At 44.9% G+C, this 26,058-nt stretch overlaps 1 protein-coding gene across 2 annotated transcripts in view; it reads left to right on the top strand.

Annotated features, from left to right (window-relative positions):
* The first annotated feature begins 155 nt into the window (after window positions 1-155).
* svild (supervillin d) overlaps window positions 156-26,058 on the top strand; it is a 52,498-nt gene continuing 26,595 nt past the window's right edge. The window contains exons 1-4 of one of the 2 annotated variants that reach the window (XM_036521217.1): window positions 156-758; window positions 16,135-16,773; window positions 22,034-22,068; window positions 24,407-24,468. In XM_036521217.1, coding sequence (XP_036377110.1) covers window positions 16,382-16,773; window positions 22,034-22,068; window positions 24,407-24,468 — 489 coding nt within the window. In that variant the 5' untranslated portion in view covers window positions 156-758; window positions 16,135-16,381. Of the gene's footprint in view, window positions 759-16,134; window positions 16,774-22,033; window positions 22,069-24,406; window positions 24,469-25,816; window positions 25,886-26,058 lie in introns of those variants that run through there. The other variant, XM_036521225.1, reaches the window with a different exon arrangement.

Here is a 26,058-nt window from a genome sequence, read left to right as displayed (position 1 = left end):
GTCACGCAGCAAAGAGAAACGGTAGTATAACACCGAGGTCGGGGCTGGTTGCAATATCCAGTGCAACAATTTAGCATGACAATGTAGGTTCTAACTGTGTGGAGTTACGACTTGCCAAGTTAAAGCTGTGTAACGCTGTTGGTGCTGAAGAGCTTTAGTGTCAGAGCAATCTGAGTACATGGAATACATTGTACAGACAGGCTCTTGGTTGTGTTGCAAGTTGCTTAGGCTTCCTCGCGGGCTGCCTGATTGCTCCACTGATTTTTTTCTTCCGAAATAAGAGCAAAGGCGTAAAGTCGGTCTGGGCAACTTAGCCTGCTTGTGTGTGTACGGTCGAGGCGGGGCGTGCAGTCAAGTCTCAGTTGTTCAATGATTGGAAAGTTAGACTACACTTCGGAAGGCTTATGTAGAGGGACTGGTTGTGTTATATCAGCGAATAATTTAGCTGTACTGCCATATTCTGAGAAAACTACTTCCAAATCAAGAGGAGATCCCGGCTATCAACATAACAGCTGCCGGAACACGAAATATCGCGGAGCTCCGTAATACAACAAAGACTAGCATCTCCTTCACTACATCGTTTACGCTTAACATTTGTGGATAGTTTCGGATTTTTTTTAGTTCTGCGCGTATATTCAAAGTTCATGTAAGACCAGTGATTTCATATCTTATAAAGAACTGAAACAAGACAATCCATACAAAGGAAAATACAGCACCGTACTGCATGCGCTACAGTTAAATACACTAACTGAAAGAAGGTACGTTAACAATTCATGTTTTATTTGAACATTGTAAAACAGCGATTAGTTCTGAAGGGTGCTAACTAGCTCAGCTTGCGATAGCGATTGTGATAGCCTAGTTATCGTATGCTATCAATGCATTTTATTGTGCTGGTTAAGTCATTTATGGGAAGGCTGCTTGAACTTAATGGTCTAGAATGTATCGCATTATGCAGCCCATAAGGTATTATGCTGACTTCGTGACACCGGCTTTATCGCTACACAGATCACCATACAAACACCTGAAAATGAAAACAGCAATATACTTAGCTAGCTACGGGTTTGTTGCCGTTCTGGACAGTAGCTTACATTGTAGCCACGAGCTACAACAATTAGCCTAGCTAGTCAACGAGCCAATTTATATTAGTTTTAAAGATCGTCATGCATATTTTAAATTCTCGTTGCACGCTCAGAATGGCTAATTGCGATTCAGTGCGTCGAAAGTGAAAACTTCTTGGAATATATGCACTTTAGACTTTTCTGTTATTTCATCGTGCGTCCACTGTAGACACACATAGGTCATTTTATAAATCAGCCATATATGCATCTAGGTAGGTCGTGAAGTACTTCATCTTGCGTATCTTGCTCAATAATACAGCACCACTTCCCCACTAGGGATTCAAACCCACAACAAACTTAACAGTTGTCCTAGCACAGCACCACACTGCCGCACCCTATGGACCAATTTTTGTATGCTTTCAGGTGCTTCCTCATTACTGCATCCTCTTAAATGCGCGTGGCCTTGGTCCGAGTACTGATATTACATCGTCTGTGAATCATTGTATTCTGTTTGGGATGGGCTGTTTAACGTAAAACAAAGATAAGGTAAAATGGAATAAAATGAGCTAGACCCGACCATAATGTTGCTAATCAGAGGGGAATGCTATAACGTGTTTCGTATCAGGGTCCTACCACTTTCTCATCATTCCATAGTGAAGGATGCTTCATTCTCTGTAACCGACAAAACTGCATGGGTGTTCATTGGGACTTTATTACTTTTCTCATAGTAAGCATATGCTGGGATTATTTAGAAGAGAATAACACAGCCTTACTTGTTCCTGTAAAAGATAATGCTCATATTATGCTTCACATTATGAGTCTACTGTGAGTTTACGTCACGCTGATTATGACAGGGTTACTGTAGAATCTGAGAAGCCTGTGCTGACATGTCACACATGTTTTGACATCTGGGAATTGTAGTATTTGTGTCACCATCTCCATAGTCATTATTCCCTGTGGAATAATTGAATATGTAATATCTTTCCTCTGTAGTCTTTAGGTGTCTGAATGTTGATAATGAATGCAAGCCCTGAAAACAAAGACATTGTGCCAGACTTTGATTGTAGGCCAAATTCTGCTCAGTGTACCTGTGATCAAAATCTGAGGATGGTTTTGGCCCTTTCCCACAGAAAGGCAGTTTATTAAGCATGCATTATAAAATGTCATTAAAACTGTGCCAAACAGCTTTCCCTTAAGTCAGTGACTTTTCTCTCAAGTTTGGCAGCCATCCAGAGAGAATAAGGAGTTTAGCTCACAGTGCTTACTTGAACAGGGCTTTCTGTGGGAGGGTGAGCAAGGTCCATGTCATTCCTAGGGTAAGCACTGACCAATAGGAAGCCACTGTGATTATGTGAGTGTGCTCTGTCTCAAGGCACCTGCAGAAAACATTTTGCCATTAGGAAGTCCTGTTGCATTAGGACTAGCTGTTGGAAGACTGTGAGGACTCTGCAGTCCTTGGAGTTTTGGAATGAAGCCTAGCTGTAGGTTTTAGTGGCTGATCTGCTGCCCCACAGTGCGTCAGCTCCCTGTACCGAAGTCGTGGGGTGTTTGGTGCACTTCAGCCCCATCCTTGCAAGTGTCCTAGAATATTATGCTCCCACTCTTCAGCTGAAGAATCTCCATGGTTGTTCTTTGTTCTGTCCCAAAGAGTTGAATACCTCACAAACACAGCAATCAAAATCATTAAGGGTCATTAGAGTAATGTAGGCCAGATTGACTGGACTGAGACTTTGATCTCATCAGACCGGGAGTAAGCTCATGTCATTACATTTACAACCATATGCATTATGGTTGATTTATTTGCATCAGGCAGTGTTTTTGCATCTGTGTTGGTGGTATGTAGATTTGTCTTGCAGCAGTGCAGTACTGATAGTGCAGATATAGCTGACACTTGGCATCCAGTAGATTCACGAGTAAATTGATTTCACGAGTAAAAAAAAAAAAAATCTTTTTCAATTTGTTTTGTAGCAAAAGAGATCTGGGACAAGTTATGTCTTGTTTCTGCCTGGAACCTCTCGGAATGCTGTATTTATTCCACTGAAGTTGTGCAAGGATGAAATGGTGGTGTTGGTAAAAGTGTTTCAACCTGAATTTGTTGAAAACAGCATTGCAGTCACCCATTTTGCTTTCTTGAGACAAGGTAGAAATGGGGCAATCTGTACTAAAGGCAGTGCAGAGGTTCAGCATGTGCAGCTTCTGCACGTCAACTTGAAGTGTGTGTGTGTGTGTGTGTGTGTGTGTGTATGCGCGCATGCAACATGTGGAGTTTGAGTTAGCATGTGTTTGTAGGCAGTTGCTAGGCTGCAGGATTTTTAAAGATGTTCACGGATCCAGTGCAAGGCTGCCTTTGGGCTGAGTCTCAGGCAGTGATGCTGTTATGCAAGCAACTGCTCAAGGAGACTTTGAAAAGGGGACAGGACAGCTCTCTCTTGTTTTACCTTAAAAGGAGGTAGATTATTCAGAGCAGCTAATGGTTCATAGTTTGATATTGAAACTTTACATTTAGTGCAGAGTGAACAGAATGCAAGAAAATGAATTCATGACCCTGCCCTCAACCACACATTGTGTTGGAAGTGTTCCAGGGACACAGCCAAATTGTTCCTTCTTTCATAGACCAAGTTCGTATTTGTAGTTGCAGTGGGGTCAGAGCTGTCCCACATTTCAAGACCTCCTGTACTGAAAGACAGTGGAAGACTGTGAACACTCATAACAGCCCGACCCACTGTTCTACTCTAAGAACTAGATTGTAATAGACTAACTGAAAAAAACATGAATTAGAAAGATATTTAAAGGCAAGTTGTTGCAGAAGTCTACATGAAGACCATGTCACTGTGATTGTGTCATAGGTTCACCATTAAGGAGCGTGGTCTTGGAGCTTCTCGATTGTACTTGTTAGTATGAATGATCATTTTTCATTTGTAGAACTTACTGACAGGATGCAATAAAGCGGTGTTTGCCACAACACGCCCTCACACAAATACCTGCAAATGCTCACAGTTAAGCAAGGAAGGGGAGGAATGTTGATGGGTGCCTGATATGCATTGCCGACAAAGGTGAGGGAAGGCAGAGGGGGTGGGTCTGAACTGCAGACACATGCTTTCGTACTGAGCTATAGCCACAGGCAAACATGTTTTTGGCCGCAGAAAATAGTTCTGGAAACAAGTTCCAGCAGACGACAGACCTTTTTTGTTCACGTTCTCATGTTTAGCCAGCACAAGCAGCCGCACCAAAAATGGGATGACAGAAACATCTTTGTTTGAAGTTCTCGAATGTTGTGAATTTTGTTAAGTGTTATCAGTGGGTTTGTGCGTATGACTTGTGGGAGTGGTGCTGCTGAATTGCTTATACAGGCATCTTTCGCTCAGCAGGCCATTTGGGGAACCTGTGACGTGGGGTTGACAAAAATTCCTGCGTTTGACACGCACCACTTGTGCAGAGTGACGGTGACATTATGTAAGTCTCGTAGGTGACGTGACTCATCATTGGGGATGACAGAATGCATTGAGAAGGACAATTATCAATTTATGGTAGTTGCTAATAGTGAATGAAATTTATTTGCAGTATGGAGTGTTGTTTGTCTTTTGATGGGATTTCGCTGTTAAAAATTTACTTAAAAAGTCACTTTAATCAATACAGATCACAAGGTAAACAAACAACAAAAACTGTATGTTGACTGAATCAAACAGAATTTTTGCGTCCCTTGGTAGTACATCTTAAATTCACCATGATGCTTAAAAAGGAGTTCACTCTGTCCAGAGAATTCAATTCAGCAAATCTTGAAGGGAAATTTTAGAAAGATGTAAATTATTATAGTCAATAAATATAATAAAACGGTGAAGAAGGCATGTTTAAAATCAGTTTATTATTACATCTTTTTCTTTCATTTTCCTCCAAGAATGCACATATGTCTGTAAAGTCATGCCATTTTTGGAGTGCATTCCAACCTTTTTGCCTGTACTGGGATTTGTATGTTCTATAGTTATCCAGGAAGTTTTGTTATGCTGGATGTCGGCTTCCTTAAAGAAGATACAGTTAGATTAAGAAATTATTTTTGAGAGTTCTTCACATTGAAGCATTTTACTGAAAGAACAATAAATAGAGATGAAAATGTGTTGACTGTAAGAAAACTGGAATCAGGAAGGGCAGAGTCCAGACGGAATCTTACAGTGGTAATGTTTGACAGGAAACAGGAAGTGGTTGGTTTTATGGGAATACTTAGTGGGGGACTTCCTGTAGCTTAGTTGCTGGAGAAAGGGTGCTGAATCAGTCCTTAGTTAAACCCTGATGCAAATTACAAACCTGCATAAGGTTTTATGACGAGAGGAAACCTCAAGCTTTCCAAACATCAATGTCTTGTAATGAAAAGTCTCTGATATTCAGACATTGAGAAAGAGTTATGCAAGAAAGAATTACAGAGCAGTGTTGATGTCTTTCCCAGTTTAATACACTGCTCCTTAACTGTCACTAAGTAGTGTCTTGAAGAGATGTTGTAGTTATTTGTGTGGCTCAAAGAGGTCCTTCCACCCACCTGCACATTGGTCACAGTACTTTACAAAACAGTACTGAACGCTGTGATCTTGCATGCCTGAACTTGCGGCTTTATGTTGATAATATCATATTTATTCCTCATTAATATTAACCTTATGGGTGTTCTGCAGACAGATTCAATAAACCGATTTATCCTCTGGTGATGGTACTGTTGGCTTGATTTTGTGGGAGCTTGTGGCAACATTCACAACTGGTGTATAAATGCAGAGAATAGAATTATTCCCAGATTTGTCTAAACGTATACCAGTGTCAGTTTTCAAGCAGGTGAAGGACTGAGTCACTTAAGAGTGTGTAAAAAAGAAGGTTGTATTTAACCTTCCTGAGTTATGTAACAGAGACCTATTATAGTGATTTTTGAGAGACATTGATGCTTGACCTGCACACTTAAGAGCAAAATTCTAAGCCTTATTCAATAGTAACATTACCAGGTCATGCTATTTCTTCTGCAGGAAATAATTGTGCTTTTGTGGAAAGAGGGTCATGGTTTGACGCTTGGCTGGTGCAGTGCTCCTCAGTTAGAGACACTGAAAATGGAAGTCCATTACCGCACCCCGTCAGTTCATTTCAGGTTTCTTACGTCAGGCGAGTATGGTGTTTGCTCTGCATACTCCAGAATACTTCTATCATTTATACAGGATTCCACAGTGCTCTTGCTCTTCAGAACACCAGTTAACTGCAACCTGCATCTCATGTGAAAATGGTTTAACGTGGAGGTGTTTTTCCTCACCGGGCAGCTGTGTTCACATTTTTTGGTCTCAAGATGTTTGTGACCTGTCTTTACCATTTCTTTCTCTCATCTTTACCAGTGAGAGAAGATGCAGATGATAGCAAAGCTTTGTGAGGCCCAGCATTTATACCACATGTTTTAAACACAGGGGATGTGCTTTTCTTGTGCAATGCAGTAACAAAATCAGCATACACTACTGCCTCCACAGCCTGCCCTCGGGCACAATGTTTACTGTAACTGACTTTAATGGTCACAGCATTTTCGGAGCATTACTCACTGGTGAGCATGCTGACTGTAGGACAGATCGGGTTTCATAGGCAGGAAAGCCTTGAGTAATGGTCAGCACCCGTGACCCAAAACAAAATCAATCCCCCTGCTGCTCTCCATCCTGTTTCCTGCACATTGACAGTAATGGCCGATTGGCTGGGATGTTTCACTCTGTAAATATTTATAGGGAGTGGAGGGGATGTGGCAGCATGATGAATCGGAGCTGCCCTGCCGGTCTCCATCTGGCAGGTAAAGGCTTCTCAAACTGCGGGGGAATTCCTGGGAGGCCAAATTCTATTAAAACTATTAAAAAAAGAGAAAAAAAAATAAGCATGGAGACCACTGAGAGCCACACCACAGAATGTGGATTAGTTGTTTTTGAACCATTGGATCTGTGAAGTTACCTAATTTGTTTTCTAAATGGTATCAGCTATGCTTGTTATCAACAGACAGCTTTAGAAACTGAGGATATGAAGGAATACCTTTGCTGCACTGATGTTCAGGTTTGTCCAATAAGAGCCCCAGGTTTGTAAAACATAGGCGTCGTTTCCTGACATGGAGTGCCATATCCAGATATATGCGTTTATGTAGTTTACATATCTTTTTGTGAGACTGGTCTTTTCACAATGGACATATGTCATCCGAACTATTTGCATAAAAGTCTGCTGTCCCACAGTCTGATGTGGTAACAATTGGCTATGCAAATGGCCTTTGTTGCATTTCCATCCTGGAAAAGGAGGGTGAATGTTTGATAGAGTTTACATTTTTCCTTCACATTTATTCACTCGGACACTCTTATCTAGAGGGACATTAAAAAAAAGCTTATTCAGTATTGTGAGGCAATCAGCTTCAGCAATCAGATACTGAATTGTTACCATCTTTGAAATGTAGTGCCATTGTGGAAAACATTGCCATGATGGGAGTGAGTACTGGCTCCACCTTTTCATACCATTAGGGCTGCAGCAGTGTAGAAATTTCCTTATGGTTGGTTGGTGTGGAAATGGTTATTACACACATTTAAAAGCATTTTATGTGAGTTTTGTTACGCTTTATAATTAATAAACATGGGTATAGACAGAGGTTATCATACACTGAATGTTTTCCTCCATAAAATTATTTGTTGACAGTTGCAGTTGTTCACTAGTTTTCAACACCAGACTCGCAAACCGCTTCTCCTCCGTGTCAGTCCTCTCGATTGATTTGATTGGTCAGTCGACCAGAAGGTTACAATGACGTGACATGAGGATGGCAGCGCTCTCAGATAAGGGAAAAAAAGCTGTTATGACAGTAATGGCGGTGACGATCTCAACACTGCAGTACACCTCCTAATACCACGGTATGGCGATGATGCGGTTATTGTTTTATGTTCCCTACATACCACTCCCAATTTCTCACCACCTTGTTTGTATTGCCATCAGTTTGTATCATTATAACAATGTTGTGCTGAGCTACTATATGTTTACTACTGAGTTACTGTATTCCCTCAGGCCAGGCTACTTTCTGACCACTTCAACTGAGAAATGAATGCCTAGGTACCAGCACATACCCTGGTTTTTTCTGATTTGTATCAACAAAGTACATGGTGACTTTTTTGTAGATCAGATAATTGTACAGCTTGACTTCACCAAGTATACTGAGTCGATGTGTAACGTTAATACATGTAGGAATAAACAAAGTGTTGTGTTGTGGAACTTTTGACAGAAGGAAACACTGCCCACTATAGGGATTGATACAGCTTTTTGCTTTGCAGTCAATGTGCTGTTTGCGTCACTCTCTCTGCTGCTGTTGAATCCTACCTTCCGGGTGATGTCCGGGCTGCCCATGAATGACGGGCTGAGCGAATCATTCCACTCCACTGCATGTACTTTCCACCCTGCTTTTGAAGTCTTTCCAGATTTGACCTTGAATTTGTGGGGCCCAGTTGGTGTCTGCTGTAGTTAAGTGGAATCCCCTCAGAAATGTGATCTAGCGTAATGCTTTCTGCACCATCGTCTTTAATCTTAACAAAAGGCAGACCCAAACTGATGAATCATTGTCAGTTTACACTTAAAGATATATCTCTGTGTAGCTTGAAGTTAAGACCATATTTTTCATGTTTTTTTTTTTTTTTTTGTCAAAAAGTTTAGCTTCAAGGGCAATTTATTGTCCTGTCAAAGCTTGCCAGAACGCATTGGAGGCAGTTTCACAATCTCAGTGGATTTCCCTTCCAGGGAGTACTCAGTGACTTAGACATTAATGACTTCAGTACTCATGATGGTAGAATTGCTTTAGAGAACAGAGTGGGTTTCCAACTTTGGTCACATAAAAACGATAATCACTTTGCCATGGGTTTCTGCAGCAACAATTTTAGCTCTGCAGCCAAGCAGAGCCACAGCCTATTCATAGGCGGGGAGATCTTCTGATGCAGTCTGTTGATAAGGCCTCCAGTGCCCCACCCTGCGTGCTTCTCTGATGAGGGACCCGTAAAACTGTTAGTGTATGTGTGTGCGTGGGCACGCATGCCCACATTTTCTTCCTCCTTCTGTTTAATGATTCTCCACAAGAACTAGCTAGTAAATAACATCAAATGATCAGCGGACTTAACTTTCATTTTCAGTTTGTTTTCATTCGCCCCACAGACTCTCCTGCATCCAAACTAGTGACAAGTGTTTCATATGGCAACTTACAGCTATGGAAAACCGTCAGCGGGGAGTATTCTGATTTTGATGATGAAGTTTTCTTTTTGAGTTAATACATTTTCCACAGTTTTTTCCCCTAAATTCAACTGCAACGGGAGTGCAGAGCTTTAAATATTTAGCTTTACTACTGTTGATTCAGACTGTTATTTATCATTTTAACAAGTCTGTGCGTAAAAATTTTTTGACAGTGAACTGTGTGTTTGAGTGATTGAGTGGTGTTTTTGCTGTCATGCTTAAAAAAACCTTTTGGCAGGTTTCAGGAGCAATGGCTGAGGTAAAGGAAAAAGTACAAAGATCTCAGCCAGGTTTCTTAGTCTTACCAAAATGCATCTTCGGCTTTTGAGCATTATCACTCCTTTTAGAATTTGATTAAGTTACTGACCTGTCACATTGCTCAATGGACAGTATGTCGTGTACTCTTATTAGTATGTTGTTTGTTTTTAATTATTTCTGTGCATGTTTCAGCCTTGCTTTTGAAATGAGAGATGAACTGAAAACTAATCATTATAATGACAGAATTCCAAGAATGCACTGCCTCATGCCACATCAGCTGTGTGTCAATCAGCTACCTTCAGGCCTATAGAAGAAATTGGTTGGTGCTGGTATCTATCAGGGCCCTGGTGTGTGGGTGGAGCTCACTGTCGCTGACACTGTGTCTGGGGGCTGGGGTGGGGGTTGGGGGGGCAGGGTTTGATATGCTGAAGGCCTGGGGGTGGTGGAAATCCAGACACTAATCTGACTCCAGCCCAATTTCTGCCCGAGCAGCATGGAGTGGCCCTGTCCAAATCTGCTGAAACAACAGACAGAGCCCCCCCCACCTGCACCCCCATGACACTGCGGAAAATCTCACCAAAATCTCACACACTAAATAACAGGGGAGCATGAATCCCATCACTGTTGTTTCTGGGGTTTAAAAGTGTTGTGCCACTGATAATTACATTTCTCTATTAAACAGGCTGCATGCCATTATGGTGTGGGGGGTTGAGAGGGAGTGGCGTGTGTAGAGGGAGCCCTGTGTTTGTAATTAGCTACTAATTCTGGCACTGATGGGAATTTGGGACACAAACAGGAATTGGCTCAATAGATGTCATTTTAATGGGAAACACATTGCCCAGTCTCTTCCCTGCTTTGTTATTCTTTTGTGGAAACAGTAAGGCATGGCAGCCTAGTGTGTTCGCCCATATTCATAGTGAATTGATTCTGCTTAATCTGCTACTTAGCACATGTACATGTCAGATAGCATTATTGGATTACGAGCTGATGACCCACACTGAGCCGTGTCTCCTCTGGCTAGTCACATGACCTAGCGACTCACAGACCTCACACGGACACGTTCGCTCACTGCTGCATGGGACGTTCGACACAGAGCACTGGGTTTTTTTTCTGCGCCCGGACAAGTTCGGTCAGGACCCTGGGGCGTCTCTTTCTGTCGTGCTCCATGTTGCGCAAGCAAAGGTAGGGCGGTCTTTGTCGGAGAGGCGTCTCGACTCTCCCTGGCTGACTCTAATGCCCTGTTTATCTCTCCGTTCCTCCCTCCCTCTCTCCGTCCCTTTCTCCCCCTCTCTCAATTTACGCTCCTCGGCATGGGTCGCTGAGCTTTGTGGCAAATGAGCCTGTTAAAACTGTCAGTGGATAACAAAGACTCTTTACAGGAGTCAGATGGTGTTTCACCCTCGCCCGGACCCTGCTCGGGCACCTGGTCTTTTCACTGTGAGGAAAGTTTCCTCCCTCTTTTCATAGGATGGAAACTTGAACATCAGGAGCTGGCGGAGCGGTGCGCGGGACGGCCGGACGACACGAGGGGGAAAAAAAGCGCAGACGGAGTTCGGAACTGGCTCTCGCTGCAATTGCTGTCCTCATTTGTCTCTGCGCACTGCACCCGTGTTACGGTCTGACGGTTTAGCGCTGGGCTTTGGCGGCGATCAAAAGCACGCCCTTTGCCAGGAGACCGCATTTCATAAGCAGGGAGTAGTTTTGCAATACAAGCGTGGTTTCCCACTTGCCGTGGAAGGGATCTGCACATCAGGGGCTATTTAATTTGAACAGAAGTGTGTTTTTTTCATCGGCTGGGATTGTGAAGGAATTTACCTTCCCGTCTGCTGACACGGGTCAGAGGTTAAATGGACTTGTGTAATATCGTTAAAGATGTATCGTTAAAGGATTGAATTTGACCTCTCTAAAAACATGAGGCAGGACCCACCACGGTATCATTGCAGTTCTTTTCCTCCATGCAGGATCAGGTCAACAGAGCTCCTGGCTTGACATGGCCATCTATAGATTGCCTTGTGTGAATGTAAGGCAGTTCTACTGTCCACTTGTGCATATTGCATTGTGTGTGTTAATATTAGTATTGTGTCAGCACTGATGGTTTCTCCTGTAAACCTCTTGTCTGTAATTCCCACCACAGTACTGCTTGCCAGACCTTCAAGGAGAGCCCCTTGCACATCTGGAAGACATAATTATTAAAGAATTTTGGGCCGTGAGAGCAAAAACAAAAAACAAAAAGCAGTGCTGTCATACCAGTCTCACCGCACAGGCAGGTTTGAGAGATTCATGCTTTCGTCTCAGCACCCTGAAGCCGGCCTCTCCTGAAGGGTGGCCCGGCCCGGCCCAGCTGGTACTGAGTGACCTCGCTGAAGCAATGGCAGCACCGTCCAGGCGTTCAGTCGCTCCCCCTTTGAAGCATTCTCTGGTTGCACTTTTAAATGTCATTCATTTCACATTCAGGAGGTTGAGAAGCGCTCATGTCGTTGGGGTGCTTCTTCTTCAAAGCCGTCTGCAATTACCCTGTCCCTGTCCACACTCCCCCCCAGAAGTGATGAAGACCTGTGACAAGCCAGAGAGAAAAGCGCCGCAGGTCATCGAAAGGGTGCCGGGCGCCGCCAGAGTCTTTGGGCAAAGGACAAAAATGTGAAGAATGAAGGCTCTTTGAGAGGTTCCTCGTTTGTCAGGGTGGAAGTTAGCATCCCACGTGTAAAGAGTTTGCAGAGCCGCTGCGGAAGAGTCTGACACAGCGGGGACCCTGGATTGGAATCCCATTATGTTTTGGCCTCTTTACGCCTGTGATGGGGGCGGAGGTCTGATTGCTGCTCTCCTCTCTTGTCTCAGATGAACCTGCAGGGTGAGACCACTCAGCCCAAGTCCACAACCTGAAGTCCCCGGCATGAACCTTAGCCATGCTGCTGTGTTCTCGGGTCCTGTTACCCCCCATTACATGCTCCGGTCATGCAGAGCGCGGGCACGAAACGCTCATCTGTTTGCTGTTAGGTTTTGGCCCCATCCCTGGCGTGTTTATGGTGTCCTCACCTCCAGTATCACGTTCAGGTTCATCCTGTAGTCTGCTGCACTTCGTCTGCTGACGTCAGTAATATTTTGTAAATTATATACTTACGCCTACACTGTACGCCTACGCATTATTCTGCAGTGTTCAAAATGCAATGTGAGAAGCATTTCATTGCAAAACACAGAAACATAAATTCCTGCAAATAAAAACATAATACTTGTTAAAGCTATTTTTAAATATTAAACTGTATCTTGTTATGTGCATTTGAGCATGATAACCTTCACTGTAATTTTGACCAAAGATTCTTGGTCTGTAATTCTGCAGTAACCGTTTTAAATGGAACAAGTGTGTGTGACGTCTGGGTTTTAAAGCACTGCAGAGAAACTTGAATGCCAGCGGGAGAAAGTTCACAGTGCATCCACTACAGCAAGGAAGAGGCTGAGCTGTGCAGTGTGTGTGATGGAGGGCAGGGGGTGGGAAGGGTTGCCTCTAAAGTGCCCTGTTTGTTAAGGCTGTGGGCATTGCTGACTGGGGGGGGTGGGGGCTGACTTCACCATTCTGAGCTGGAACAGCTGGGGAAGCCAGGGTTTTTCCCACCCCGTGGTAGTGGAGCCGACTTGAATGTCCTGTTTACTTAGCTCTGAGCAGAACGCAACCCCCCCCCCCACATATCAGGCCCTCTGTGCCCATCAAGTAGTGTTGCTTGTTTATTTACAGTGCGTGTCATTCTGAAATTCTATGTGTGCTCTGTTATCATTCAACCAAACTGCGTGAGAGATGTTTTTGCATGCTGTGACTGCACAGTAGCGGCAGAGCTGCAGATAAGAGTATGAATGGGAACATTTATAAACGTGTGCGTTACTGTCTCTAAATGGGATGCACTGAATTTTATGCTGAATGAAGACCTCATGGAATCAGGTCAGGTTTTTATGGGAGAAGTCACAACAATTCAGATGCAAGTGATTAAAGCCATATTGTAAGCTTGGATCAGTGGAATATTTCCACAAGGAGTTGTGTAAAGTGGTGCTGCTCCCCGGCCCATGCTGACTCCATTATCTCGTATAAATAGAGAATTATTTTTATAAGGGCAACAGAGGCGAGGCCCTGCGGTGCGATTGAGGCTGCTGGGCCGTTCAGCTCCGTAGGTGGTCCGGGCTCAGAGAAGTCCAGCTTGGGTCATGGAGTGGGAACCTGGGTCTCAGGTTTCAGCGAAAGCGAAGTTTGGCATCGGTAAGACCCCATGTGGTGGCCTGTAGTTCCTGGGGGAATTTGGAAAACTCCATACATGCTGACACAAGCAAGGAGAGCAGTTACGGAGGTACGGAGGCGATTGCGAAAATGCTCTACAGTCCCTGCTTTTCGTCAAGGAGAGAGTAGCCACGGAACACGTCTTGACGAGTGATAGCCCAAGACAGAGTGTCTTCCCACAACTGTTGACAGCTCCCCTGTGACCTATAAGATCAGAGTTCACTGAGGCAAGCTACAAAATGCATGACTTGTTTTAATAGAGGCACAGTAGATATTGATCCATGCGTGGCTTATATATTGTGTGTGGGTGGGCAGACATCATTTTTCTCCCACAAAGAGTTTATTGTTTCGAACAGGTTTATTAGGTAATTTGAATTAAATGTGGTGCTGTGCTGGCATTGTACATCACACTTTCATTTTCTTTGTTACATTTATTGGACAATCCAGATAAATATATTATCCAGAGTAAACTTGAAAAGCTCCAAATACCACTCAAGTAAGTAATATTTTCCATTAATGTCAAGATTATTTGTCATAGCATTATGCTAACAATATATGCACACACACACATACACACACACACTAGTGGTAATATCAGGCCAGGCAGGATGTACACATAAAGTAAAAGATAAATTGTGAATTTTCATGTATAGCAAGGTCTAAAGCCTGCATGGAGACTGTCCCTGAGAAACACTTCTTAATTGTGGATTTCAGCCATTACAGCCTCTTGGTAACTCTCATGCACATTTGCCAAGCCTTTTCTGCCTGCAGTACACATGCAGTTCTTTAGTAAATCTGACCCTGATTGCTCTGTGCTGCAACTACCTTTATTTGGATTTCTTTTAAAGCACAACAGTGACCTCGTTCAGTCTAAGTTTACATTTCCCTGATACGCAAATTTCCTAGGATATGACTCACTCCTGTTCCTTGTTTAGTTGGAAAAAAAAAATAGGTTCCAAACACAGCCAATTTTTTTCTTTGCCATTACAGATCCAGTTTTAGTTTGATTTCCTTTTAAAGGTGTTTCAGCTGCATAGGGGGAGAAAGAGTGGATTGGGCTGTGACATGGCAAGTGTGGGCCCTGTTTGGGAAAACTTTGAAGGATTTTTCAAGCGTTCTTTACCTTTTCAGATACCACTCTGCTCTCAGTGGCAATGTTGGACATTTTCAGGGGCTCATTTTGCATTTTTGAGGTCATGTTTCTCACTGGTGTTCCCCTGGTACTGCTTGGCAGTTTCTCCATTCTGTAAGCAGCAAGCCTGCAAACACTACCCTAGGACAGCTGAGTTTATTTATTTGCTGCCTCAGCTGTTTCGTCTTTGCAGGACTTGGTGCACTAGGTCAAGGTGAACTCCTGTAGGTGCAGAGTGTCCCTCTTGTGAGAGAGGGCCCTGACATATTTTTTTCTATGTTGAGGAAAAAAGAAAATCAACATTCTGGGGCTCATTTGTGACCCAGCAGTTGGTTATTCAATCAGATGTGAGAGCAGCTGCCTGCAGAGTTGGTTACTCCATCATGGCTGAGGGCCTCTGTTCCCCTCTCTGTCAGTGAAAGTTGTAAGAGGCGGAGTCCCACATGTGCCACATTAAGCTGCGCACTGTGCAGCAGGAATTCAGAAGGGCATCCCTTCCCCCTTAAATAAACACTCTCCACTCATACCCATAACTCTCCCAGCAACCCTTGTGGTGTAAAACTCCCGCATGCTGTTGTCTGAATGAAACTACCCCTCTGGTATGCACATGCAGAGAAAGGGCTGACTTTCCCAGGAGGACCCAGCTGGGCTTACGATCATTTGTTTTGAGTGAGATGTTTTGTGGTGTTGCTGGGTTTGGTGGCAGGGGTGGTGGTAAGCAGTTTGAAGGTATGTGCATGTGTGTACCATCTGGAATGGGTGGAGGTGCACCTGACCTGTGGATGGATGTCTACTGTTACCCTCTGAGCAGGGTGTCAGTTTTAGATTTGGGGGTTATGTGAGGGTGAAGACACATTGGCTAATGATCTAATGTACATTTCTTTGAGGCCATTGACCGTCCCCAGTACTCTGTGTGTGTGTGTGTGTGTGTGTGTGTGTGTGTGTGTGTGTGTGTGTGTGTGCGTGTGTGTGCGCGTGCGTGTGTGTGCGTGCGCACACACATATGTTTGTGTGTGATGCTGTCAGTTCCTCAAGATAAATTTGAATTCAGAGCAGTTCACTAGAAGCAGTTCAGGTCGGGGGCAAGAATATTGATGAAACAATCCTATACATCCTGCACATACAGCCTTGTGGCCTTATGATGTGTCCCAGCATGCAGCAGTGAACTAATGGTCTTACTCTCTTTCTTCCAGCAATGAGGTCATTTTAATGGAGTGATCAGTTCATTTGGGAAAAGCTCTGGAACTGTTCCTGTGTTTGGAAGAAGGAATTTTTTGGAGAACTACTCTGAGAAAGCCCCTGGGTGTTTGACAGGTGCTCAAGTGGTGTGCCGGAGCAAGAGGAGGCTTTTATTGCTGTGAAGTTGCTGGAGGACCAGGTGCCACCAGTTGAGGGTCAGGGAGTATAGAAGCCAAAGCAAGCTTGGATGCCAAGGACACTATGGAGAGCCCGGCCCTGGAGTCCAAAGCAGAGCGGATTGCCCGGTACAAGGCGGAAAGGAGGAGGGAGCTTGCAGAGCGCTATGGCACCACAGAGGACCGCTCCTCCAAATACACAAGGAGCGACAGGAGAGAGGCCTCAGATACCGTTGCCAAGAGCCACCAGACGACGCCAACGCCTGAAGTCTCTGTCAAAGATGATACCCAAACAGATGATGCCGGCGACCGAACAAGCGGCCATGCCGAGCAGAGGGCCTCAGGCACCACACAGAAGGCAGGAGACAGAGGGGGCGTCTGCTCGGATGATGCACTGCTGCCTACACGAGAGACAACCGTGGCGAAAGTCTCCAATGGTGATGAGGTGAACACAGCAGGGCCACCCTCCTCAAAGAGGTGAGTTCTCATTTGGTATATCCTATCCTTTCCTATTAATCAGTCATTTTAATTTGAGAATTTTTGGTCAACGTCATTGATAGAATCTAATAAAATTAAAATATACGCATTAAATGCTCGTCTTATAAGTCAGCAATAGACATTTTCTTTTCATTTTTTGTAATTTTTTTTAACAGAGGTGACAGTTAATGACAGACAAGATAAATTGCCCTAGTGTACATGTATTCTCTCTTAAAGTTCCTGTGTTGAAATGGCATGTTGTTCAGTCAATAATCTCTCAAAATATTTTTGTGGGAATAAAAAAAATTGCAGTAACTTCATATACACAGATTAAAAACATAGAGCTATTAGTTAGAAAGTTAGAAAGCCATTCACATGCCTGTGACAGCATGGGAGGTGCTGTAAACCTTGGCTTTTGCCAATGCATTGTCATCAGTAGACATAAAACATGTAGGGCAGAAAGGTTAAGGTGTCTGGCCTGATTAAATCTCTCAGAACCTGTCATACAGGCTTTTATTTCACCGCTTTTTTTACAATGCACTTTCCTAGTCAGTGGGTTCTCAGTTTTTTTTTCCTTGAAAGGCTTTGCACAGTTTGGCAGATCATTTAAGCAAAGCGCTTTCATGATGTGTGTCACAGCTCGGGTATTGCTGGTAAGTTGTAGGGATGTTACATGCCGATACAACGCTCCCGAATGCATGGGCTCCAGCAATTACCGTAAATATTACTGGCTAATCAGAGTAGTGCCACGCTTATCGGTGACATTGCCTTTTTTTCTGTGGATTTTACTGCCCACTTGGAATTAAACAAGATATTTTTATTCTCTTCAAATGTTATGTTCATGTTTGGAATTGAAAATCAGGGAGGTCTCAGACTGATGGCAAAGTCATTACAAAATCACAGCTGTCATTTAAATGAGTTTCAACTCCATATGATGTCTACATAAGTGTTGTCCTGAAATTTGAGCATTCTGTCGAGAGGCTGTTATGAATAATGATATTTCACGTGAGGGTAGAAAAACATTAAATCCTCAAACAAATGAGTGGTAGTCCCAGGGGAGAGTACAGGAAGAGGACTGTCTTAATTACAGGAATAAGCATCTCCATTTACAGATTGTGAAATTCACTTTTGTATGCTCAGAAATTTTCTGGAATCTTCACAGAAATGAAAAACCTCAGACCTGTTGATTCCTGATGGATGCCCTGAAGTAATCTCGTCAAGCATAGAGCTACAGAAAGCCCAATGCCTCTTCACTTGCATGTCATATGTTTGACTTGTTTTGAAGCTTTTATCTTCTAAATCATATGCAAGTAAAATCTGAATCAACCGTCATTATACACAGATACACACACACACACACAAATGTGTCAGGATGACATGACCATACTTGATGGAGCATGGGAGGTGATCTTGAAAGCAGAGGCCTGTGTTTTGCTGTGGTGGTATCGCGCACTGAACCTGCCGGTCCAGTTAAAGTGTGCCTGGCTCGGCCTCTAACCTCTAGCGTGTCTGTTGGCGCCAGGGTCCAGGTGAACGAGAGAGGGTGGGGCTTGTATTTGGTGAGGCGTCTATCAGGGTTGGCTGGTTTGTGCACATTTGCTGAGTGCCATCTGCTCTGGCAGAGCAGTGATGTCACAGTGCACTGTATGAGGTACCCCTTCAGGGGTGGTTTTAGGTAACAGAGAGGGCTGCCTCTTTGTATTTGCACACTGCCTTCAGTGATACAACATCTAGAGTTTTTTGTCATAACTGACTATTTGCCAGCTTGTTCTGGTTGAAGCTTAGCTTAGATTCAAGTAAAGTTTCTCATCTTTAAAAATTATGCTCCCACTGCCTTTGGTTTGCTTAATTGTGATTTGAATTATTCTAGTTACAGTTTATGGGTGCTTATGATGAGTGGCCATACACAAATGTTGCTTGCTTTGCCATCAGTGCCCTTTCTCTCAGGCCTGTCAAATATTTATTTGCTTTATTTCCTCTGGACACAAACACTGCACAGCAACAAGTCCAGCTGAGTGACCTTTTCTCCATTCTCTCACCCGCTCAATGGAACCATGATTCAGTGTCCTTATACCAACAGACTTCTGTGTTTGTGGTGATCAGCAGGCCTTTGTAATCCAAGTGGCATTTTCCGCTTCATAAACCCACGCTGTGCTTGTAAACACCAATAATTTGTGGTGCTAGACTGGGCAAGTCACACAAGTGGGCCAAACGGTCTCCTCAGTTTAGTGAGGCATAGCGCTGTCTGCTTTTATTTATCTGTCCATTTGCTTGTTAAAAGAAGCAGTGGTCTAGCCTTTCCTGCCCACTGAGACAAGCGACAGAGACACTGTAGACAAGATGGATGTTAACTCTTCCACCATCACACCTCCCCCTCCCTACCTCTCTTCCTTCTCATACTGAGGGGGACCTCTTATGTCCCCCCTGTATGCCCGGGGGGGTGCTGCGACTCCACACCCCTGTCAGTGGACCAGCCTAGAAGATCTCTGCTGCAGCAGAGATGTAGTGAGCCGTGGGCTGAGAGAGTCCACCCTCACCCCCACCCTGCAGCTGTGTGCCCTGCCCGGGAGGTGACAGATAGGGGGTGCCAAACCAAGGTCCAGCCAGTCTGACAGGAAGGAATGCCACTTGTGGTCAGCCTCACTCCTCGCGCATACCACTCTTGGTGCCTTTTTGCCAGCTGATTCCAAGGAAATGAACAAAAAGCATGTCAGAGTTTGTGGGAGCTCTGAAACCAGTATTATGTTTGCTTCAGTATTTTCTTACACTGAGCTGTTAGTGTGCATGCTTTGTAAAATGCTCATGAGTTTGTTTAAAGGCTTAGGGGAATGCACAGGGAACTCTAAGACCTGGCACTGAATCAGTATCAGGAGGTGATCTCTTAAGTCATCCCTGGCATTTAGCTTTTAATCACTATGGGTTACGTCTGGCTAAATCCTTCCAAATCACTGTTTACACTACAGGGTGACCCACTAAAGCTACTTTATTGCATATTTGAAGGAAAAGGGTTGGCCCTCCTTGACAACACTATTACTGCCAAAGTGCTGTGCAAGAGGGTTTTCTGTTCTGAGATTGTATCTGACCTTTGTCGTGAAGTATTTTGCATTGTATCCTGTTTAAGGGGAATTCCCTGGTCAGTCTCTCCTGAGTTTGTCATTTTCTTTGGCCATAACTTTCCTTTTATTCCAACTGTGACAAATCCAGCTTGTAGGATTTTGGCCTTTTAGGACTTGTCTCTTTGCCCTTTCTGGGAGCTTCTTATTTGCCTTGCTTTACCATACCTGGCCAAAGAGGAGAGGAAAGCGTTTGCAGTGGCGCCCTTAGAGATTCAGCACACACTTCAGAGACAGTCTGTCTGCATGCACTTACTGTAGTTCTCCTCCATCTACATTATTTCCTCCTGCCTGATTGCAAGTAAAATTGAAATATTATTTGAACTCTCCATGGATCCTGCTCTGGGAAGCTTCAGCACCTAACAGGAGGAGCCACTCAGAACCCTGATGTAAAGATAGGGCCTTGCCACTTCAGCGGGGGAGTCTGTCATCCCAGTGAAATGCTAAATGCCCTCCATGTGCTCTCCCTGTTTTGCAGTGGAAGGTAAAACTCAAGAACAGTTTGAAGGACCCCTCTGATCCTGCCTAAATGACTTTATGCCCTCAGTTCAGAGGAGACCCAGCGGTCTCCCCTCCCAGAGACCAAGCTCCAGATGTTCCCCTTTCCTGACATCAGAAGACGCTTTGGTGCTGGATGTACAGGGCCCGAAGAGATGCTTCCCAAATGTTTCCAGTTGCAGGAGCCCTGCTCGCTGGCCCGGTTTCCCCCATCCTGACATGCGAGCGTTAAATGCGCCCTGCCCCAGGAGGACTGAGGCACGGAGGGGATTTGAGTGGCTCGCAGCCACAGGACGCTGAGGCATGAGTAATGCCATGATGAGCAACAGCAGGAGGAGAGCGGGTTTTTCCACGCAATTAAGGGCAAAAACCTGGATGCAAATCAAGCTCTTTTTGGAAAGAAAAAATACCACCATTGCACAGGCTCAGTAAGCGCTACTCCTGAAGCTCACCGTGTGCATTCTGTGTGACGTGTCCTCTCCATCATACGCGCTAACACACTCAGGTTCCGCCTGTTAACATGCGTGCCTGAGGCCTGCGTCTGAGTGTGTGCGAGTGGACATTTGATAGCTTGCATGTGTCTGCATGTGCAGTTCGCTTCTTTTGGTCTTTTTCTCACTAGTTTCTCTCTCTCTCTCCCTCTCAGTTCACTCTCTCACTCTCCTTGTTTGGCCAATCTGAAAGAAGCACAGATGGTAGAAGGGTGTCCTTGTCCCTCAACTTGGCTGTTGGGCTTGGGTCCGAGGTATGGCGCCGGCCCCGCTGTTACCTCCCCGCAACCACCAAGGCGGGCCACAAGACCAACATGCGCTTCCGGACTCGACCAGTCACAGCCAGTGAGATGCTGGAGAGCAACGGGTACAGAGCGTGCCACCAGCAAAAGGCCCGGAGTATGCTGCCGTGTCGAACGGCCTTGAAGAGTATTGTGTCAAACAGAAATTCAGTACCTCTTGTTGTGTGTGAATTGAGGAAACACACAATGTTTTAGTGTTGTGAGGTGCTGCATGATATTGTATTATGTTGTATAATGATGGCTTGCTCCTGTGGTCCTTGTTCTCTGTGAGACATTCAGTGTTGTTATCGGGAATGAACTTGGCCCTCTCACAGCTGCCCGGGCAAGGTTCAGCGTGTTCTGTGATACTGCTACGCCATGATTAGTGCGTGTAGTACGTGCGTTTCTTAAATGTCAATAACATCTTATGTATTATTAATGTAAATGCATGATGGATAATTTTCCATCCTCATCCTTAAAAAACATAGATTTTTTTGTTATATTTGTTTTCTAGCTGTGTTAGCATCTCTAATCATATCTGTGTGTTGTTGGGGGGGGGGGGGGGGGTCTGCTGTTGTGATAGGGAATCTCTGAAATTCCTGTGAAACTCCTCCTATGAGGCAAACTTCTAATTATGTTTCCTGCTGTGGTGGTGTATGTACGTGTTTTTGTGCATGGGAATGCGGTCCCAGCGCCGGGCGTGCAGTGAAAAGACGCTTCTCGTTGACCATTGTCCTGCCTCCACGCTTTGTTCCTCACCTCGCCTAACTTTCGAGACGCCGCGGGTTGGGAGTGAGGGAGAGCATACTCATGCCATCTTTTGTTTTCTTGCGTGTTCCAGCCCTTGATCTTATCTTTTTTCTTTATTCTCTCGTAGCTCGGTGGAAACTGAGGAAGGGCAGAAGCCAAAAGGTAAGACTCTTTTCAAAGCCGTCTTTGTAGGACACAAATCTGTTTCCTATCTATTGTGCAGAACCTGTTCTGTGTAAGCCGAGAGGCCCCATTACGCTCGAATAAGTGACTGTGATTGTTGAGCAGCACAGTGGAGTGAGGGGAGTGCAGCAGGTGAGGACATTTGTCTCAGCCTCAGGTGTCTTGGTGTGGAAATGTTGGCAAACCCAGCCAATATTTTTTAATGCCTGGACGTTTGCCGCTAACATCAAAGTAACAGAGGAGTCCAGAGGGATTCGCGAGGTATTGTTTGCTTGAGCAAGGCGTATGCTGAAGGCAGCACCACCGGTCCGCTCATTGGTGACAAGAGAGAGGCTGTTTGCGCAGAAGGAGTGATCCTGGAGCAAACACAGAAGGCGCGGCCTGCAATCTTCCTTACAGCGGGAGTTATGTCTGTAACCTGCGGCATGCACGCCACCTGTTCAAATAAGAGCAGTGTATGAGAGCGACAGAGGGCGGAGACTCCTAGAGACTGGGGCTGGGTGTGAGAGAGACGCATAGAGCTCTAATAGCCAGGGACTGGAACTAGGAGTGAGAGTCAGAGAGGGGGAAATCAGAGAGACACCATGGTCACAGAAACCCAGGACAGAAAGAGCTCAGAGCTGGCCAGGATCTGCGTTTCTGTCTGAAGACTCCTCTTGGCATGGATGCTTTTTAAAATCGGAGCCAGAAACACTCAGAAGCAGAGCAAAAATCCTCAAGCAGCTAAGTTGTTCCACTTGAGCTGGAAACATTTTACTTTGATAAATGGAAAATGCTGGTAGAAGGAGGAGGAAGAGGCTTGGACAGACTCAGATTTTTCTTTTTGCTTTCTCCCTTGAAACCTGCAGCTTAATGAATAAGTGTGAATAACCACAGGCCTGCCCTCGAGATCCCAGTCTGGGCTGGGCAATTTTCACAGCAGCTCAGATTGCCACTGACTCCATGATGGGCCGCGGCTGTCACATGGGACAAACTTGGTTCAGAAGGGAAAGGAGCAGCTTTGAGAGATTGATGGCACCACTTACGAAACAATTACTGATCCTGCGAGGCCTCCATTTCCACATCCCATTTTATTTGTCCCACAGCTGTCCGAAATGCAGCAGATAAGCCTGGAAACATATCTGACCAGCTCCAGAGTGCACTGAAGTGCAGAATTGGATGTGAAGTTCACAGCTGCCTTGCCTTGACTGTTCGTGGAACAAACAGAGTGTGCTCCTTTGCGTTGATTGCTGCTCTCACTCTGATTGGCGCAAGGCGCTTGTGTTTTTAACCCCAAGATGCTTGACCCCTCATGGCCAAACACAGATTCTCACACCTTGCTGTAAATCACATTCACTCCTCTTTTCCCAGAGTAGATTCTCATGGTCATCCAGAGCACCCCCTCCACCCCATGCCCCAGTAAAGCCTTAACAACACTCTGATGATGACAGAATGAGTTACTGAAAGCTTTAAAACACACAAAAGCTTTGCCCACAAAACTCACATAAGCTTCGGGGTCTCACTTGAGATCGTCTTGGTGTTATGTTATGAGCTACTGAAGTGCCTCCAAATTGAAATCAGAAGTTTCAAAGTGCTTGTAAGTGCAGCTGTTACTCAAAGGACACTCAGTATAATGCTTTGTGAATGGGGCGGCACTGAAGCGCAAGAACTGTCACGATACGATGAGATGGCTCCGCATTACCATGGCTACCAGGTGTTCCACTTATATCCAAGAGTCTCGCTTGGGTTTCCGCTTGAGTGCCCCTCTGGCTGCACTGAGTCCTCCCTGTTTGTTTTCTACCACGCTTAACAGATTTACAGGAGTCCGTTATCTGTGAGGACGGCTCCTTTTAAAAAGAAAACAGTACTAGGTTTGTGTCCAGAGCCAGGCTGGGTGAAATGCTGCCAGTGTCCCCATTGGAGGCGATTAGACAGAGATCTGGTTGCAGAGAGAAATACAAGAGAGAAATACAAGTTTTACTGTCTGACAGTGTCACGTAGTTTTGTCACCCAATTCCATGTTTTTTTTTCTGCTTTCTTTTTTTCAGATCATAATTCCAACTGCCTGAAAGTGTACTTCTCATTCAGTGCAAAGTCTGACTTAATAAACCAAGCTCAATAAGGAGAAAGCAGAATTCGCAGTCTTCACAGCATGGCTGCATGAGATGTAAATGTTGAAAGCCTGCCAAAATTCACTTGCTGCATTCCCAGCTGGCTTCAGAATGGTTTTGCTGTTGTTACTGTGTGTTTGACATGCCTTTTGTGTTTGTGTGTGCTTACGGTCTAATTGTACACTGTTTGTGTGTGTGATGTGGTTGTGTGTCTTTGTCTTTTACAGCTGATGTGAAAACAGATGACAGAGCCAAGCTGAGCGTTGCTGCCAAGATGTCTCTGTTTAAAGTAAGTGCTGCCGGCCCTGGGGTCACAAATCGGGAATCTGCACTCCTGCTGAGGCACGCTCTCTGTCACAGGCCTGTGCAGTCCGCCCCGGCCTTCTCTAACCCCCCCCCCCCCCATGCACACTCACAGGAAGTGGAGAAACATGGTGTGCAACACCCACGCTTGGAGCACTTACAAACAAGAATATGCATTTCCTGTGAAAGATCTTGCCTTTGTCCATTGTTTCTACAGGTTTCCAAGTTTATGCCATGGCACAAAGCATCAGATTGTTTTTGTGCAAAAGGTGTGCAAAAGGGGAGAATTTGTTTTCTCTGGTGATCCACAATTTATTTTCAAATCCCTGCAGTTACCTGAGAAAGTGCAACGAGTGACAAGCCAGGGCAAGCTACAAGTTCAGAAATGAATCACTTGTTGGGAATAGGCCAGTCCAAAATCCCTGTGGGACCATGAAGTCATTACTTTGTCTGCACTTCTGTCAGCTCTAATATTGTTCTGTAGGAACAGGGGAAAGGACTTACATGATTAACTGTATCCTTCAAGAAAGACTTTTTCAGCAGTCCCAGTCTCTGGCACAAGGCTATGAAAGAGAAGCTGGAGCAGGCTGGTAAGAGTTTGCACTATTGTTTAAACGAGTGGTGTGTCTTTCCAAAATCCGGCCTGAGTTAAAAAAAGGTTTTCTAGGAGTGTGTCTGTGCACCTGGAGACTGGAAATGTTTCCCCACAATCTCCCTGTCTGTGAGCCCTGCAGCCCTATCGATATGATGCTAATTAGATTGACAGGCTTTTGCACTGGGACACAGAATGAAGTATCCTAATGACCAGATCCTGGAGTTAGGCCAGCTTTTCTTGCCATGGGAGGACTGCTATTAATCTCATTGGAGCGGTCATCTGAAATGAAAATCACCCTTAGAAACAGAGCCAGGGCTGCTTAGAGGTGTACCAGCAAGGCATGGCAGGCAGTAGCTTCTTGGGTGTCCTCCAACTCCAAAGCCCTCTGGAAGTATGATGTCATTACCCCAGGAAATGAGGTGGGTGGAGTCTAACAGTGCATGAGAACAGCCATTTCACTCACCTGTTTACGACTCTCACACAGCTGGCATCATTCATGAATAACCCACGTGAAATGAAGAGGCTGTTCAACGTATTATTTATTTGTAAATAGAGCGCTAGGGTTCAGACATACCATCGGGGGCTGCAGGAGAAACATACTGACACATGTCCTCAGCCCCTGAAGTCTGCTGCAGACCTGTGCTCCTGCCAACAGTTTCTGCATTGTACAGTGTCAGGTTCAGAGTGTGCGAAGAGTTAATACTGGGTTTCCCTGTGTTTTGTTTGAAAAAAGAGCCCCAGCACAGGGCCGGCCTGGGAACAGGAGACCCATGTGAGCGTGTCCTGGCTTCTTTCCCCTGAAACTGAGGTGAAAATGCGCTTGGGGGTGGGGGGGGGGGGCACTATTAAACGCGATTGCACACTTGTAATTAGATTCACCTGTGAGGCTGGCTGGAACTGTGCACTCCGGAATCTGGTTACAGTCTGCACGACCCACAGAACCCCCTGCTCTACTACCACTGCCACTCTGGGAGGCCGATC

The sequence above is a fragment of the Megalops cyprinoides genome, chromosome 1, assembly GCF_013368585.1.
Source record: "Megalops cyprinoides isolate fMegCyp1 chromosome 1, fMegCyp1.pri, whole genome shotgun sequence".
Lineage (NCBI taxonomy): Eukaryota > Metazoa > Chordata > Actinopteri > Elopiformes > Megalopidae > Megalops > Megalops cyprinoides.
Note: the sequence above shows the minus strand (reverse complement) of the source record. Positions and strands in the feature narration are given on the sequence as shown.